This window comes from Stigmatopora nigra, chromosome 8, assembly GCF_051989575.1.
Source record: "Stigmatopora nigra isolate UIUO_SnigA chromosome 8, RoL_Snig_1.1, whole genome shotgun sequence".
NCBI classification, from domain to species: domain Eukaryota; kingdom Metazoa; phylum Chordata; class Actinopteri; order Syngnathiformes; family Syngnathidae; genus Stigmatopora; species Stigmatopora nigra.
Window position 1 is genome coordinate 9,064,102 of NC_135515.1, and position 17,163 is coordinate 9,081,264.

The 17,163-nt window shown below is 37.2% G+C and overlaps 2 protein-coding genes across 5 annotated transcripts in view; one reads left to right on the top strand and one right to left on the bottom strand.

The window, feature by feature from the left end:
- Nucleotides 1-14,170, bottom strand: part of LOC144200491 (uncharacterized) — a 41,363-nt gene extending 27,193 nt beyond the window's left edge. For 2 of the 4 annotated variants that reach the window (XR_013327121.1, XR_013327122.1), the window contains exons 1-3: nucleotides 14,055-14,170; nucleotides 13,363-13,443; nucleotides 11,585-11,660 (exon numbers count right to left, since the gene is read on the bottom strand). Coding sequence is in view for 1 of the 4 variants with exons in the window: in XM_077722696.1 (XP_077578822.1) it covers nucleotides 11,581-11,660; nucleotides 13,363-13,382 (100 nt within the window). In the remaining 3 variants the exon portion in view is untranslated. Of the gene's footprint in view, nucleotides 1-11,580; nucleotides 11,661-13,362; nucleotides 13,444-14,054 lie in introns of all 4 variants that reach the window. The other 2 variants (XR_013327120.1, XM_077722696.1) reach the window with 1 other exon arrangement.
- A 283-nt stretch (nucleotides 14,171-14,453) lies between these two features.
- dmac2 (distal membrane arm assembly component 2) lies at nucleotides 14,454-17,093 on the top strand. Its single transcript, XM_077723453.1, has 6 exons — nucleotides 14,454-14,607; nucleotides 14,846-15,036; nucleotides 15,471-15,551; nucleotides 16,033-16,172; nucleotides 16,261-16,423; nucleotides 16,713-17,093. The coding sequence occupies exons 1-6, from the start codon at nucleotides 14,590-14,592 to the stop codon at nucleotides 16,864-16,866; spliced, it is 747 nt and encodes a 248-aa protein (XP_077579579.1). The 5' UTR covers nucleotides 14,454-14,589; the 3' UTR covers nucleotides 16,867-17,093.
- Nucleotides 17,094-17,163: the final 70 nt, after the last annotated feature.

The window sequence follows — 17,163 nt, forward strand, 5'->3', positions numbered from 1 at the left end:
TTTTTTCACACACTACCGTGTAAATGCCTATGTGAGCTACTGAAATATTTATATGCGCGTGCCTGTATGCAAAGCATTACATTAACTGTGCTATAATGTTTGCATGAGTGGCGAGTCCAGCCCCCCCACCCCCCTTCCCTGCGAGGTCACATGATAGCTACACTGGACTGGGATTGAAGGCTCGTTGCCACGGTGATAAGTCAGCCGGTAATATCTCTAAGCACAGGCAGGATTAATCTGATGACAGATGGCTGCCTGCTCAGCGTCACTTCCTGAAAAACACACACACGGGACTCATACTCCACATCATCCTGGTATAGTTTACTTTCAGTGTGGAGTCAAGCATCACACAACTATCTGTGATTGCCTTGGGATGACAGCATGTCATCATTGGCGGCGTTACCCATGGATAGCCTCATCAGCATCATAGTCTCTTTTCTCATCTATATCCACCATCGGAAGCCCCATAGTCATAACGAGAATTATAATTGGAATCCATAAGATAATACAACCTTATATTACTGCATCTTGACAAAATACTACATGAACAAACTACGGCCCGCGGGCCACATCCAGCCCCTCTATTTTTTATCATTTAATATTTCTTAATACATTCCTTTTTACTTTACTTTGTACTTTCTACTTCTTACTTTAATGAGGAGTGATGAGTATGTTAATACTTTAATCTTTTTTTTCTGTTTATGTTTCATATGTACTGTTAACGGATGCAGTTTTTTATATGTATCATATCTTGGGCTGACCCGGCCCATCTGTCAAATTTTTAAAGTCAATGTGGCCCACCCCTGAGTTAGATTGACCGCACTTTTGTCATTGCGTAAATTCAGATAATTTAGAATTTTTATCAAATGATCAAAATTCCCCATATAGTAGTACCTACGTATCAATTTAACTTGTGGACTATGTTATGTCATACTATTCATGCTATGTTACATTTAGCATTGAGCAGCCATTTTTGCCAACTTTAAAACAGCCGTTTGGGCTTCAGAGCGTTATATCTATGCAAATGATCTTTCCTTTGTCATGTAACTTGAATAATGGAACTCGCAAGATTGGGAGCCAGGCTTTTCTTACCCCAGGGAATGATGGTGAGCTCACTCCAAAATGATCATGCTTCTCCTGAGTGTTTGTCTATAGTTAGATTAAAGTTATGCATAAATAAACCCGACGTCTACTCTAACATCATGTCATTCTCTAGTACAATGGCTATAAATAGTTTAACCTTGTTGTTTTCAAAATATCCATACTCATCTCAAATACTGCTATTTTTATGCAAGACGGTTGCACATAAGTGAAACCCACTTGGAAATCATACTCCTGTTCTATTTCCAGAGAAAAGCCTCATGGACTTGGTGCACTCTATGAAAATACCTCGCAAAGCAATACAGAACTTAGTGAAGACAACAGCAAAACATCAATGACAGACAGCAGGAAAGGGCAGGGCTATCTTTAGGATTGCTTTAAATAAACGACAGCTGCAAGTACACAGATATGAATGCATCTCAAGAAGTAAAGAGGGTTGGGTATTGGTTGTGTCACGTGACCACATCTGGGGGATGGTCAAGAGATTGTGGATTTTAATCTCAAACCCTCTTGATTGAAATGTGCTGTACTTTCCTCCATAAAGATGCTGTATCGGATGACTTATTTGTGCACTGGATAATAGTTAAGATAACTAAAACTGGTGTTTAAATGCAAAGAGCTAAACGGTACCACAAGTTATTATGGAATTTATTCATCACTATTATGTGTCAGTAGCTTTTCCAATAGTTGTTTTAATTTAGGCATACAATCAGTGTGCAAGTATTTTAAATCTGATCCTTTTAAATTGCCTTTATATTATTGCCTGCAACATTCAAAACAATAATCCTTTTTCATAAGAGATTTTACAGATTTGACTAAAGAGAGAATATTGGTGACATCCACAATAGTATATAAAAACGATCAATGTATTAAATGTTTGAAAATCAACTTTTTGTTGATGATGCAAAGTGCAATTTTTGCAGCACCAAATCACAAACAGATTTGCAGTGCCTTCTCAAAATCAAAGCATGTTTAGATTTCCCTTTTCCCGGCGTCCCGAGCAATCCATTCTCAAAATGGTGCCGAACATGATGTGACAGGGCCGTGGGCAAAGTGAGGATGCAAGCTAATATGTGACACTGCATGTGAGAGCAAGAAGAGGATCACTTAGGTTTAAGTAAAAATAAAGAGGACAGAAGTGGTGGATTGGTAGTCCGAACCTCTGCGGGAAGTGTAAAGAGTTGGCAAGTCCTAACAAGAGGAGATAGGAAAGCTGGAGACAAGGATGGCCTTGAGTGAGGTTCAGCAGGATAGAGGGACATGCAAAGACTAAAAGAAAAAGCCACTGGCCCAGAAATGCAAAAAAAAAAAGTAAGTGATGGTGGCGTGGGACAAAAGGATAACCAGAAAATGAACGGAAAGTGGAGAAATATCATGGTAAGACGCTGCCGGCTTACAATGGAGGTAGCCATATAACAGCTTTATTTACGGAAATGTTATCATTCCACTCATTCTTAAATTGAAAACATGTTTTTTTTTATATCAATGCCAGTAAATTATGTGAAAATACACACCCAGTTAAAGTTTAGTGTGCTTCCAATTTATGGAAAACGGTACAATTCTGTGTACCCACCTGTTGCCATTCTTTCGATTTTAGGACTCACACTATTTTGGTATGGTGATGTGCCTGTGTGAAGATTGAGTAGGAAACTTGTTTTCTATTACCAAGCTGGAATTAAGGCAAAAGTGCACAAACCAGCAAACACCACACAAATACGGGGAAACCATGCAAACTCTTCACATAAAGGCCTAAGCCAATATTCCTAGCCAGAACTCCTCAACTGAAAGGAAGATTTGCCACCCCAATTTCACAATGCTACCGCGACCAAGCCAGTTCCTCACTCCCAGATGCAGACTTCGAGACAGACGAGCAGTGATGAGGACAGGCAGTTTAAAAAGTCTTCTCTAATAGCACAGAAAAGACAACAGGGGGAAACATGCTGGCCCTTCTGCCTGGCTGCTTCTTCAATGTCTCCAGGGAGAACAGCTGAGAAGGAGGAGAAGAAAAAAAGGGAGAAGGCGGTGGGGTGAGTGCAGACAACAGAAAACTGTGGAAATGCAGGAAATGGAATTTAGAGGGGTTGAAAGGGAGACAAGTAAGATGAGAAAGATTCTTCATAGGAGGATGATGAAGTGGATGTCAAGCTGTTAAGTCCAAAGTGGCCTACTGAGAGTTGAGAGTTAGTGTGAAGAGATACAAAATGGATAGCGACTGTGGAAAATCAGCAAAGTGGGACTGAGAGGGAGAGACAGAGAAATAGGGATGCACTGAAATTAAATGTGATTTCAAAACCAGCATAAAGAGGCAATGTATAACAAAAAGGACTTCAGCAGAAAATAAAAAAAAAACATTAAAAAGCAGGAAAGAAGAAGAAGAAGAAGAAGAAGAAAAATGGGAAGGGCTCGTGTGAGAGTGATTGTGAGATGGTGAGGCAGTAGCTCAGGGCAGGGTGAGAGGAAGTGATGCATACACTGAGAGGAAGGAGCAGATCTCGGCGGCACGCGCCAATCAAACACCAGCCTTCCTCTCGTTGACCGCTAGCGCAAACACAGTTCGTTACCAGCATGCACATTACAAATCAGCCAGGGGTAGCCTCCAACACACAACCGGCACATGGACACATAGAAAAGAGGGCACACACACTACACACAGGTCATTTGGCAGCCTCTATTTGGCATGACACTGAATCCATATCTGGTCTCGGCTGGGAGTGCCACCAAAATGCAGCCAACCGCTGCCGCTGAAGCACTTGCAAGCAATACATACCATACAGGTCAAAAATGACACGAATATGAGAGACTCATTTCTTCAATATCGATAATATTAATAATTGATCTAAGGCAGTTCAGTTGAAACCAAGCCAGATTTTGCAACACCAGCAAATATTGCATCGTTATCGTTGTTTAACACCCAAATATATATTTTGACCCATCTGCCTCACTGAAGCAGTCCATCAACAATGTATAAATAAGAATGTATAAATGTAACTATCAAAAATAAAAAAAAACACTTTTACGAAAAGTCACCTTCGACTTGGACATTATTGGCCTTGATGAGAACAAGACATACTACAAAATGGACATAAGGATACCAAAGCCCATTATTTTTACACGCAGCATAGATAGTGGAGGCGCATAGATAATTTGGGGTTGCAACCATGATATTTACATTTTTTTCTTAATGTGCAACACAGATTTACTAGTTATACATGCACAGATTGCATTTACTGTAAATAAAAGAATTCCTCCCACTTTTCCTAATTAATCCACCAGTATGACCTTCATGCTTTAAAACAGGCGTCATATGGCTCGTTGTATTGCATTGCATAAACAAAGCAGATTCAGCCAGACATGCCCTTTAAAGCAGCTTCATTCTAAATGTCTCCAACTAGCTAAGGTACATACAGTAATATGACATCATGAGCACATTTTTGTTAATCTGAGTGTGTTTTTCTTTCCTGGAGTAATTTTTAAAAACTCATTTTACCACATTTTAACTAATTAAGAAATGGCCATTGTTAAGATGCAAAACAAAGAGGCCTTTTTGCACTTCCTTCTCTCCCCAAACCACTTAATTTCAAAGAGCACCCTAATGAAATATTGAGACTGAACGTAAGAGGATGTTCTTTCTTTTGTCTGTTAAATCCTCTCAACTCAAATTTGACATTTCCTCTTGGTTGACAGAAGATTAACAGATTAAATGATTGTGTAAATGGGAGAAATATCTTTTGAACTCAATGAATGGTCGGTAGTTTACCGCTTCCAAGGGGAAATGCCATTTTTTTTAGTTAACCTTTGGGTCAAAAACTTTTCCAACCGTTTTGTGTTTCCAGATGTCACCAGGAAAATGTCATTGTGAATGTAAAAATAAATATTAATGTTGTCATGTTTTAATAATGAATAAAAACTATTCACGGGTGCCAAATAATAAACAAAAAACTTTTTTTTTTGTCATTTCGGCAGTCATATTCGTTAAATTACAAATGGCCCTCCCACATATGTTAAAGTTTACAAAGAAACGATAGTCATTGTTTCATTCGAAACGCGATAGTGGATATTCGACCGGAACTATGCTTGCTGCTGCTGGATATTGTCTGGTTGCTCTGCTGACTTATATTGACAAGCACACGTATACAAACCTGCGCACAGACATACTTGTATAAACATATCTTATCTGCATATACACAGGCATCTACCCAACCCAATCTGAATTCACTTCCATGTTTCCAATCCCAATCAGAGTCTCTCCAACAAACCCATATCACAAAAATCTACTATGCATCTCTTTCCTTATGTAATGGCCCGATTAGAGCTCATTACTGAGGCTTTAAAATTCCAATCCGTCACTTTAACTCAAACCCCTGCTACTTTGTTTTGAGTAAACTGTTGATGACGCACACAAGCTGGTACCATTGACCATGCCAGGAAAAGTTGCGGTCATTTTTTCCTTTCAGCATCTGTCGAACCCACACGAGAAAGTTATATGGCTTTCCAGCATTCTTGCATTTAGAACTTGGGATGAGACGACTAACCCAGATAACTTTTGTCAAGAGGTCCTCCTATACATAAATTATGTAGCCATGAACACACCAAAAGGCCCCAATCTGTCAACCAAACACCAATCTGGCAACTACGTTAGTGGTATATTGCATGAAGTCAGTACACACGCAATGTCAATCCATTTGGGAAGCTTTTTTTTGGTAATCTCAATTTGGCAACCCAAGGTATGAGGCAACATTAGACTTCCCACTCACTGCTCAACATAATTTTGTCAGGGAGATCGTGTACTATGGCATTTGTTGATTTGTTTTTTTAACAGGCTTTCCTGTGAATGGAACATGTTCTCCCAATTGGGTCTAATGGTGAAAATTGTTGAAACTGAAAAAAAATCAACATAAACAACACAATTCCAAAGCAAATTGTTCAAATCTATCTCAAATTGAAGTTTCCCCATCCTCAAATAAATAAATGATCATTTTATATAGAATAGACCACAGAATCATCAATAATTCTACCGCAATGGGTGATGAAGGGAAAAGTCATTTAGATTGACAGGCGAGGCAGTTGCCTTTTCAAAATATAAACTGGAATATGTGGAAAAAAAGTTGAAAAAATATATAAACGATGAAGGAATTTGTATAGTATAGTTTATACTAGAAAATATCAAATACATTCTACTCTTGTTTTAGATTGAGTAAGAAATCTTTTCATTTAAATTAAAGCTTTCATTAACAAGTAATTTTTTTTTTAATGATGACAAAACGCAACTAAATAAACAAGATTGTGACTGTGTTTTTGAACCAGCTTGGTCATCCTATTGTAGCTATTTGGTGGACGTAGCATCCTGTGCTTATAAATGGGACACGTGTTTACTGATGCATGTGCACAGATTGCTTGATAGGTGGAGATCAAATAATGTTTGGGCCACATGAGGTCTTCAGCTACTGACAGAACCCAAATGAATTGTTCCCCGTGTTAACTGCATGTTTGTGTGTTGGCTTGGCTGATAGAGGAAAAAACTGGGACACATTTCTGACAGAGTTGCTTCCCTCTTGAATTGGAGCGCATACTCAATACTGGGTTTCCTAAATATAATTTGTGGGGTCATTTATCCTTTCTGCTAGTGTTTTAAAGAAATCCATTCTTAAAGGATACCCTTGATGCTCACTTAATTATTAAGCAATTCATTGGCTTTAAAAGTGCTGTAAAATGAAAATCAACATTGATGAATGATGTTATTTGACTGGAAAAAAGTGCTTTTATTAAGCCTGCCAAATTTGAGTGAATAAAGACATTGCCAATTTCATATAATAAGACTTCAAAAAGTAGAAAAATTACGCTGACCTGCCATCTGTTATAGGCTAAGTGTTCAAACCCGAATTATTAACTGTAAAACCAACGGTATATTTTTGTGATGCCAACATTTCTCAAGAATGGAAAATAATTTTCTGAACCTCTAAGGCACTTTGCCTTGCAATTTCCCTAAAGGTATATTTGTACAAGTATTGTATAGTAAAGATAGAAGCACATTGGCTTTGCGTGTTGTTTGTCTATTGGTTCTAGCAGCAATGCACAAACAGTTTATTAGTAAAGCTTTTATCAACGTCAAAGCAAGACTCCAGAATAATCATACGTGAAAGGATTCATTATTGAAAAACGAAGGCCAGCACTTCATCTTGTTTTTTACAACCATGAAAGGGTTTGAGAACGAGACGAATAACACATTTCAAGCTTGGAAGGACAATGGAAGGTGAGTGATAATAAAGTGAGTGATGAGTAGAAAAGCTGATGAATGCACTATGTGCTTCCATTCAACTCCTGACTGGTGCTCACATGACATGAAAAACATCAGTGAGCACTTATTAAGTATGACTCTCGTTAATTAGTTTTCAGCACACATACTTCAACATGAAGTATGAAATGTCCTCGCTGATGGTACGCATGAGTGGAGCATCTAGAGCTGGAGGAAGGGGGTTTGCTTGTGGTTGGAGGGGGTAGGGAGAAAGAGAAGCTGTGATCTAAACCTAAAATCACCAGCAATGTGTGACTTTTGCAGTTTCTCCGGGATTTCATTATCAGATTTTCTTTTTTTCTGTGCAAGATTCTTTTATCCAATGAATTGTGTGAAGCTTATCTGGAGAATGATGAAGTGAAGCGTGAAGTCAATGTCGATCTGCATGGATGCATGGATAGATAATTGCATGAATGAGTGAAGGGTGAAAAAGTAAAAGTAAAAAAGATATTATGGGGGTTTCAGAAGGATTGAATAGGCAGAGGTAGAAGATTAGAAGTCTGATGAAGCTGCCTAGTGAATTGAAGGATATCTTAATCTATAATATAAGGAAAGGTTGTTTAAAAAAATGTGCTTTGTGGAATCTAATTGAAGATTTGTTTTTAATATGTAATTTTCAGTCAGACTACAAATAACAAACAACCTAGAATTCGCTGGCTTATCACCCAATATGTCAAAATCCTCCCACTCATTATTTATGTATTCATTGACATTAAAATCTAAAATATCAGCAGCAGCCTTATTACCAAAATCATATTCTTTTGCAAGTGTCAAAGCTTTTCTAAAGATTCCTCTGTGTCTCTTTAAGTAGGCTTCAATGTAAGATCAAATTCCCTTAAAAAGACATCATGAGGCCCCATCTTAATTTGGAATCAAAGTGACTTCCAAAGTTTCATCAAAATAGACCAACTATTTTAAGCGCACTAAAGTGGAACTCTACACAAATAAACACCAGTCAATGTACTTCAAGTCACACAGCAGAAAATAACTTCTGCAGCCTCTAAAATACATTGCAATTTATGTTTTTTTTTAATAATTAACTTTACTGATTATTAACAATACCACTTATATGTGAACACTTTGTATGTGCGCCATAGAATTGGCTGGCAACCACTTCAGGGTGTCCCTCGCCTACTACCTAAAGTTGGCTTCGATGCTTCAGCACCCCTGCAAGGATAAGCCCAACAGCAAATGAATAAATGTATGCATTTTATGTTTTTGACATTTGTCAGCCTACAATTGCTGCTTTTTATTTTGTGGCAGTTCCAGGGCAGTGAAAATAGATGGTTCCCTAATGGCTTGCTGAAATATTTAATAATCAGGAAATATTCCTATTAGTATTACTTTTACTGGTATAAACAGTGTCAGTTGGACTGTTTCCTCATTTTCTTCATATTATGTTGTTGGATTTTGATGTTAGATGGGCAATTAATTCTTAGTGGTTGTAAAAATACTTTGAAAATACAAACTTTTATTTTTTTACAATTGCCGAGCAATTTCAGAGAGTACACTTTTCATATTTAACTGGGACAAACTCCTGCAGCCGCATCCATCTCATGGGATAATTGGCAGAGCAAATGTATTGATAGATTCATGTTTATGACGAAAAAAAATCCCTCTTACTCCCTATCCGCACATTTTAAGTCGACTTTGCAGGGAGGACTATGACCACTTCAATATTTTCTCTTTCAATTTCCTCATTAAGGGTGCTGTAGCATCACAATTGACTTGGAAAGTACACCCTGGACTGATGGTATGCCTATTAGGCTATTGCTGACTGCAATATTATTTAACAATGGAAAATACTTTTGCAAATTTAGACAAGTGTACCATTTGTGTCTCCTATTATATGGTAATTATTTTAGTGTGATATGACATGATTTCGTGGCTTCTGAAAATCACAAACCTCTTGGTCTGATCTTTCACATATTTGAGACGGTATTTAGTTTACATTCAAGGCTATTTTTCCATTTTTATGTTGAACTCTGAGCCCACAACGCTCATGGCACTGCATCTGTATGTACTTGTTATCATCCAAAGGTCAAAGCAAGGTTAGATTAGCCTGTAAAAGCCCATGGCTATCACTTACAACACTGGTACGGAAGCTTTCCACTTTTGTACAACATCAAACAAGCTCATGTTTCATTACTTGGTCATTTGTCAATAAAATTGAGACAGCAAACTGAAAAAAATAATAAAAACAAAGCTCCTGTGAGAGTGCGTGAGCGAGGGAATGGGCTATCTTTTTAAAAATGTACGCACATTTTCAACATAGAAGGAATCTGCTAATTTAATGGCAGCAAAATGTAAATTTCTGCTTTGGTGCAGTGGAAGGGAGGTTAGTAGCTTGAAGCAACCTAAGGTGGCCAATGAGCATCAGAGACCATGTAGGCTACTGTATAACTTAATGAGACTCGCCAGAATAACTACACGGCCCCATAAGAGGCTACTTAATTAGAATATTTTCTACTGTGTGTGCGTCCATGCATGTGTAAGTGCGTGTTTTTTTTTCTACTGCAATTAAATTATGAGATGTTTTCATTTTTGACTTGCAGGGTTGAGTTAATCAGGGCAAATTGGCATATTACATTATTGGAATTGTTTTTTAAAGACATTTTTTGGACAATTTTGAAGCTATAACTCAAATTTGAATTGGTCCTGTTTGGCTGGTGTCCATCAGACCTCCTGTTGTGTGTGTGTGTCGATTTGAAGGCGTAATCAGCTTATTATATGAAAGTGCAAAGGTTCCTGATTTAATAGGTGAGAGCGAGGGTGGGGCGGGTTTACAGGAGGGGACAGAAAGATTTTTTACATTACGTAACAACTGTGACTATTTTGTAAAATTCTTGTATTTCAATTTAGTGATAGTTCGAATGAATTGTTCAAATTGAACAGATCATTTTGAGCTGTTTATTGTACTATAAGTACTGCATGAAATACAAATGTAAAATGAGATGAGGCACACAATGTCATTATAATGTATTCTATTTCAACCTGATATTTTAATTACAATAGGATTGATTTAGTTTAAAACTATAGTTCAATTTTCTATACTCAGAATATATCAAGAAAAAGGGATTGTCAAGCCAAGTCATATGAAGTTCATTGTGTCCAAGAGTCGAGTCCGAATCTGCGTTGTTTTTTTTTACAAGTCCATGTCAAGTTGTTGGTCATCACATTTCGACTCATGTCGAATCAAGAACTGAGTTCCTAAAACGCGAGTCAAATTTTCTGGCTGATGCTTTTGTCATATATATAGCAAAGAAAGAAAATAAATTCCATGACAGATATACATGTACATTTCATTCATTCTTCCATGTATCCTGTTTATAATTTCAAACAATCAGAGATCATCACAAGCAACTACTGCATGGACTGGTTGCTATTCAATCACTATGTACTTATTTATATCCGCATATAAATTATGAATGCTTCTATATAGGAAATGTCAGGAAAAGCCCATTACACATTAGAACATGAGTGAAAGCTTGATGTGAGCTTGCTTGATGTGCACACTGGGACTCCATAAAAGGCAATATAAATGTATTACTGTAATTAATAAATAAATAGAATCCCTCATGACACAATATTTAAACTATACTATATTAAAAGGACAATAAACCACAGAGTTAAACTTGATAAACTAAATAAATAAAACTAATTTTTAAAGGACAATAAACCACAGAGTTAAACTTGATAAACTGAATAAATAAAACTAATTTGATTATATAGAAATATCCTTGTTTTATCTTTCAGGGCAATAGAAATGTGGCTCTATCAATGTGATCAAAGTCAAATTTTGTCAAACAAATATATGATTAATATGAATACAAACAAAACCAGTGGAAACACACAGTATCACACAGCATAGGTGGAGATAAAATAATGTTTGGTCCCTATGTGCCATTCTCAAGATAATGAGGCCACAGTGGTGTGAAAAGACGAAGATTCATACTGTGATATGATTGACGATGCCAAGAAGAAAAGGAAAATGAATATGTTTAGTTATTCATGATTTAAAGATGGATTGTGAATCTTCCATCTCCATTTCTCCCAACGTTTCTCCTTTTGGTTCATTACTAGTCATACATTAACACTTACCTGTCACAACTCACCTTAGAAATGCTGCTATTGAGAATAGAGAAAAAGAATAAATCTAACCCAATAAAAAAAAATGGAAAACTTACTTACGTGCACTTTTCTTTTATGGAAACAGGTCTTCAAGTCTGATGTCCTGACTGCTGACATCCAGCATATGAAGGAAGAACTAGGAATGGAGGAGATTATATAAGAAGGCTGATGAAGTAAATGACAAGTGATGGACTTTAAAAATCAATAATAATCAAGTTAAATTTTTACCAGAAAAATGAGTACAAATCATTTTCATACAGTCAATTTAAATGCTTTGAATTTGAAAAGCTTCTACAAATGTAATCTCTCAAATATCACATCCGTGATTGAGAGAATCAGTGACTTGCAGTCTCCTGTGACAGTTTAATGCAAGGAAAAAAAGGTTTGTGTGGGTTACAACTTGCATATATTACATACCATAGCTCATGTAACACTTGCACTTTTTTGAAAACTATTAAATTATTCATATACTGCTATGTAGCTGTCACTTTGGGGAAGAAAAAAAACCCAAGCCAGTGTACAGTTGTTGTTTTTCAAGGGAAAAACAAGATGAGAAAGTCAGAGACCCTTTTACATAAGAAAATAATGATAGAACATTGTAATTAATTCAGTCCATATAGGACAGACTTTAATTTGCATGGTGTTTTAATTCACATTTGTGTGGACATATCCACAAGAGAATTCTTGAAGGGGTTCGAATATAGAGGGAAGGATAACCCCGACCTTTAAACTGCATGTAATAACTCTGGTGCATTCTCTACAATCTACATGGTCACACATAATGAGAAACCTGTCCTGCAACTAATAAAATAATGTGTCATAATGTGTTCACTGGCTATCTGACTATGTACTGTACCAGCCAGTTGTTCTTCAATTCACTTGCTTCACTTGTAATTTCTGGTATATCATAAAGCATTGCTCTGTTGTTTTCATTTTAAGGCAAACATGCTTTTTGGAGTGACTTCATCCTGAAAATGATTGGTGTATATTTTATAATTGCGCATCTTGGAAAAGGAGGAGGGTTGAGATGGCCTAAAGTCCTTTTTGTCTCCATGGTAATGAATTCTGCCCGTAGAAAGTAGTGCAGATGTGAAAAACGTGTATCATGTGATTAGTAATATCGATTGTGCTCAAAAGTTCCGTTTTAAAATGTACAATGTATTTTAATGGCCCTTCTCAATGGTCGTCCTGGTCCCTTAAGGTGACGCCAGTATATTCCAGCTCGACCGTGCCATTAATGGTTTTCCAGCCCTCACTAGATTGACAAACTCCACATGACCTTTTGAAAGCAAGCCAAAACCTGCAACAACGCAACACTGACAGCTGGTAACAGTTCTGAGAATGGTGCAGACGTTTGGGCCTGTCTATGTGAAAGGATAAGAGCTGTGGACTGTACTTATTTGTGAGTGTGGAATCGGTTGAGGCAGCGTGAAAGACGAGGAAGACAACCTGGGGCTAATGGCTTCCCCACTGGGACATGGCTTACTCAAGCTCACTGTAAAAATTGGGGAGACATCATTGTGTGCCACCCAAAATTATCTCGGGCATTACCAAAACCACCATATTCTCAAGTTTCTGTACAATTACAGGCATTTTAAAGTAATTACATATTGTACATTGGCATTTCTAATAACAGCACTACAGCAAAACTCTATATTGGGGGTGGCAAACAAGTCAGAAGGAGCACAAAAGAAACCAAATTTTATTTTGTATAAATAATGTATTTTTTTAATGGAGCCTGATTGATTTTAGTTTGTTTTAAGAGAAAAGAGAACCATGAAACGAGGCAAAGAGCCACAGCACATGAAAAATATGATAAGAAGCAAAGAGCCACAAACCTTTTGACCGGGAGCCGCATGCAGCTCGAGAGCCAAGTGTTCACCACCCCTGCTCTGTGACAAGCATGAACTTGTTTCAATCTAGAAAACAAATAAGAATGATAAATTCTTTGCACAAAAATATAGTGTTAACAGTGTACAACATTTATTTACTAATCTGTTTCCAAATGCCTGAGTCTGTTTTACAACATAACACAGATTTACTATAATTATCACAGTTACATGTGAAATACCCTTCTTACGTTTGAGGAAAAAGGACCAAAACAGAATCTGCATCATCTTAATACCTCCTATTTAAATGGATAACCTATCTTTTTTTCCAACACATTTTTTTTGGGTGTGTGCAAGTCTGGATTTGTTAGATTTTGCAGCACGACAATTGTTTTTGTTGGTATTTAAGGATCGTGAAGGGGGAAACTTTCTCTAGTCTGTTCTATTTGTTAATCTAACAATAAAAAAAACATTTTATCGTGGCATAATCCTATTGTGGTTCAAAATGGCCGAAATGGTGAAGAGATTTTTTTTTTACCCATATCGCCCAGCACTACATGAAGGCTTGGTGAACGCTTGATGTGCACAATCAATATTACAATATATCATCATAATATGAGAACTGCCCACAGGATATTTGCAGTGCACGTTCAAACACATCGCACAAATAATATTAAACGTGATCATGATCGTATATTTACCTTGCCACCTAAAAGAGCACCGATATAGTTATTTTCTTTTTAATTTGTGAGGTCTGCATGTGCCAAACAATTCTCACATCTGAATGCACGCATGCGCACGTCTGTGTGCGCGCGTGTGAGCGCGTGAGCGCGTGTGCGTGTGTGCGTGTGCGTGACGACACTAACAAGGTGTTCAGTATTATCCACTCATTCCCAACTCCATAATAAATTGATTTTTACTCTTGCAAACATTCTTGTTTACCTTTAATTCGTTTAGTGGATTCCTACAGTTTCAACACATCAGTCACTTTCAGTAATTACTTGAGCAAATGAGCATTTAATGCAAATATTATATTGTCTGACCTGTATGTAAAATAACAATTATAATTCACTGCAATTCCAGATAGTGCGACATTGTAGGGAACTCAAAGATTGCCTATGTTTGCAGGATAAATATGTCAATTCGATTCAATGGCGCCACCCTGTGGACAATAAACATATGCGGAAATACACTTGTTTTTTTGACCTTCGTGCGCTTCTGTAGAAGAACTCCATCATGTCTGCCACTTTGGTGGTAAGTCGTCCTTAACGTTCCGCTAAAATTACCCGAATAACCCGAATATCTTCCAAAAGCTTTTTTTGCACCAGTCGAATAGAACATTTATTGTCTTTATTTTAAAGGTTGTGTCGCGATTTGCTCCTTTCTGCGCGTCCTGATAGCTAAAACACGGGCTGAAGTGCGTTGTTTTTTGTTGGTGCGTGTTGTCAATAGGGCTTCTGCTCACTCTATTGTCTGGATATTTACTCCTTAGTCTCTACTTGGGTGCTGCCAGCGGTCATCTCAGCTTCTAGTTTTTAAGAGATCATTGGGCTCCAAACCCGTGGGTTGGCCTCCCCTGCAACTTGGTGTGCATCACTTTCTCAGCCAGCGTTTTTATGAATTCGAGTGGTTCTTCAAATGGATCTCTTGGCTGAAATGGCGAAGGCTGCAGACAACGAATGCGTAAGAAAATGAAAATAAAATTGCACTTAACGAGTTATATATACATTTTTTTTAATTTTAACTTCAGAGGAACATTTCCATGCCACAATCACAAATTCATCTAATTTTCTGAACCACTTTATCCTCACTAGTACCCAGACAAAACCCATGCGGGCCCGGGGAGAACATGCAAACTCTACACAGGTGGACTGACCTGGATTCGCACTCAAAACCCCAGAACTGCGAGGCTGTGGCACTAAATAGCCACAGTTTATATATATATAAATATTGCAAGTTAATACCTGTGGTCTTGGATAAAAACATAAATACAAAATGATGACAGCCTTGACCACTGCTTTAATCCAATGTCATTTAAGTATTGGAATATAAATCCCTCAATTTTGTATTGGTCCACAGAAAAAAGTCTTCTTTTTTTGTTGTTGCATTTTTCACAGTCACTACGGCTACACCGAAAACCTTTATGGGTCCAACATTGCGGCAGCTTACTTCGCCCTGTGTTTAAAAGGGGGGATACGGTAAGTTAACTTTGCTTCTTTAATTGTGTTCTTTTTCTCCTGGTGTGGAAAGGGCAAATAACATTCTCTCACTGTTTGGGGGCCGCAAAACTATTGTTTGCCTTATCTGTAAAATGATGAGCAGAGAAGTCATTCTATGGGTTCAATTGTTTCACGTGCATATGTAAAATAAATTGGCGATACCCTCATTAAAAAAAGCCCAATGAAGTAAAACATGTAGGATGACTCCATCACTTCAAATTGGTATTACAGTGGACTAAGGTGGCCCTATATTCTCCACTTTTAGGTGCTAACTTGCTGTTCAAAATTAGTTTATTATTGTTGTAAACATCACTTACTTGTAGTAGCTATATCAGATGTAATATTACCAGCACAACACATGATGCAGACTGTATAAAATGTTCTATTTATATACAAATAGGGCTTCTTTTCATTATTATACTATTGTTCAGAATATTTTGCATGTATATTGTGTACCCAGATTTGCTGGCCATTCTGATTGGTTCCGTCCGGACCATAAGGGCAAGTTCACCTGGGACTTTTTGACCCACAAAGACAAATATCTTGAGGAAATAGACATGAGCAATACACTCATCAACTACACTGGACTGTCCAATTTTGGTATGAGTGTTATGAACCATTTGAGTTTTTTTGGATTATATTTTGATCTACAGTTTTTGTAAGGATATGTCTATGACTTGTCTTTCAGTGAGACAGACGTCTTTGCGCGCTCTGTCCGTACGAGGATGCACTGAGGTAGATGACTGGTTTTTGGCCAGGCTCCACCTGTTTGAAGATTCTTTGAAGGAACTGGATATATCATATTGTCCACGCATTACCACAGGCGGATTGGCTGCTCTGAGGAATCTGAAGTAATTTACATTTATCAACTGACTTACAAATTGACTTACCATACCATACGTACCCTTAAAATTGCTTTTAAATCGTTATATTTTACAATTTCAGCCACATTGTCTTGCATTATGGTGTTTTGTCTGTCACCTTGCAGTTTTGTCTATGTAAAGTCTAATTTGTGTACATATAAGCCATTCCCTCTATTCAGTCATCATTTTTTGAGCGACAAATGCGAGAAAATATGAGTTATATATAAGTTATTTATCCCTAACTGTTGTGTTACATTTTCCTTTTTTGTTGTTGTAGGGGACTGCAGCGTCTGAATATATCAGGCCTCCCAGGCATTTCGACTCCAGGATTGGTAACCATTTTGTTGGAGGAAATGTTACCAGAATGTCTGATCATTGCTGATGGTTATGATCACAGTTTAGAAAAAGAGCAGCCAAAGGTAGATGAGTAAACAGGGGGAACAAATCCTAATGCTGTTCATTGTTTGTGTAAGGCAAACATAATTGTGTAATCACATTTTGTAACCCAAACAGGAATTTGACTTTAGTTGATTTTATGCATGAATAGAAACGAATTTAAATGTTAATCCTTATTAAATTCTCAGGTCAGATCTTTGTATTGTCTTGGTGTTTGGATGAAAATAAACATTGTCTGTGAATAAAAATATTTGCAGCTGAATTTTGTTTAGTGTGTTTTGACTTTAAGCTGATCTGATTTCTCTCATGTTATTTATAAATGCAATGTACAT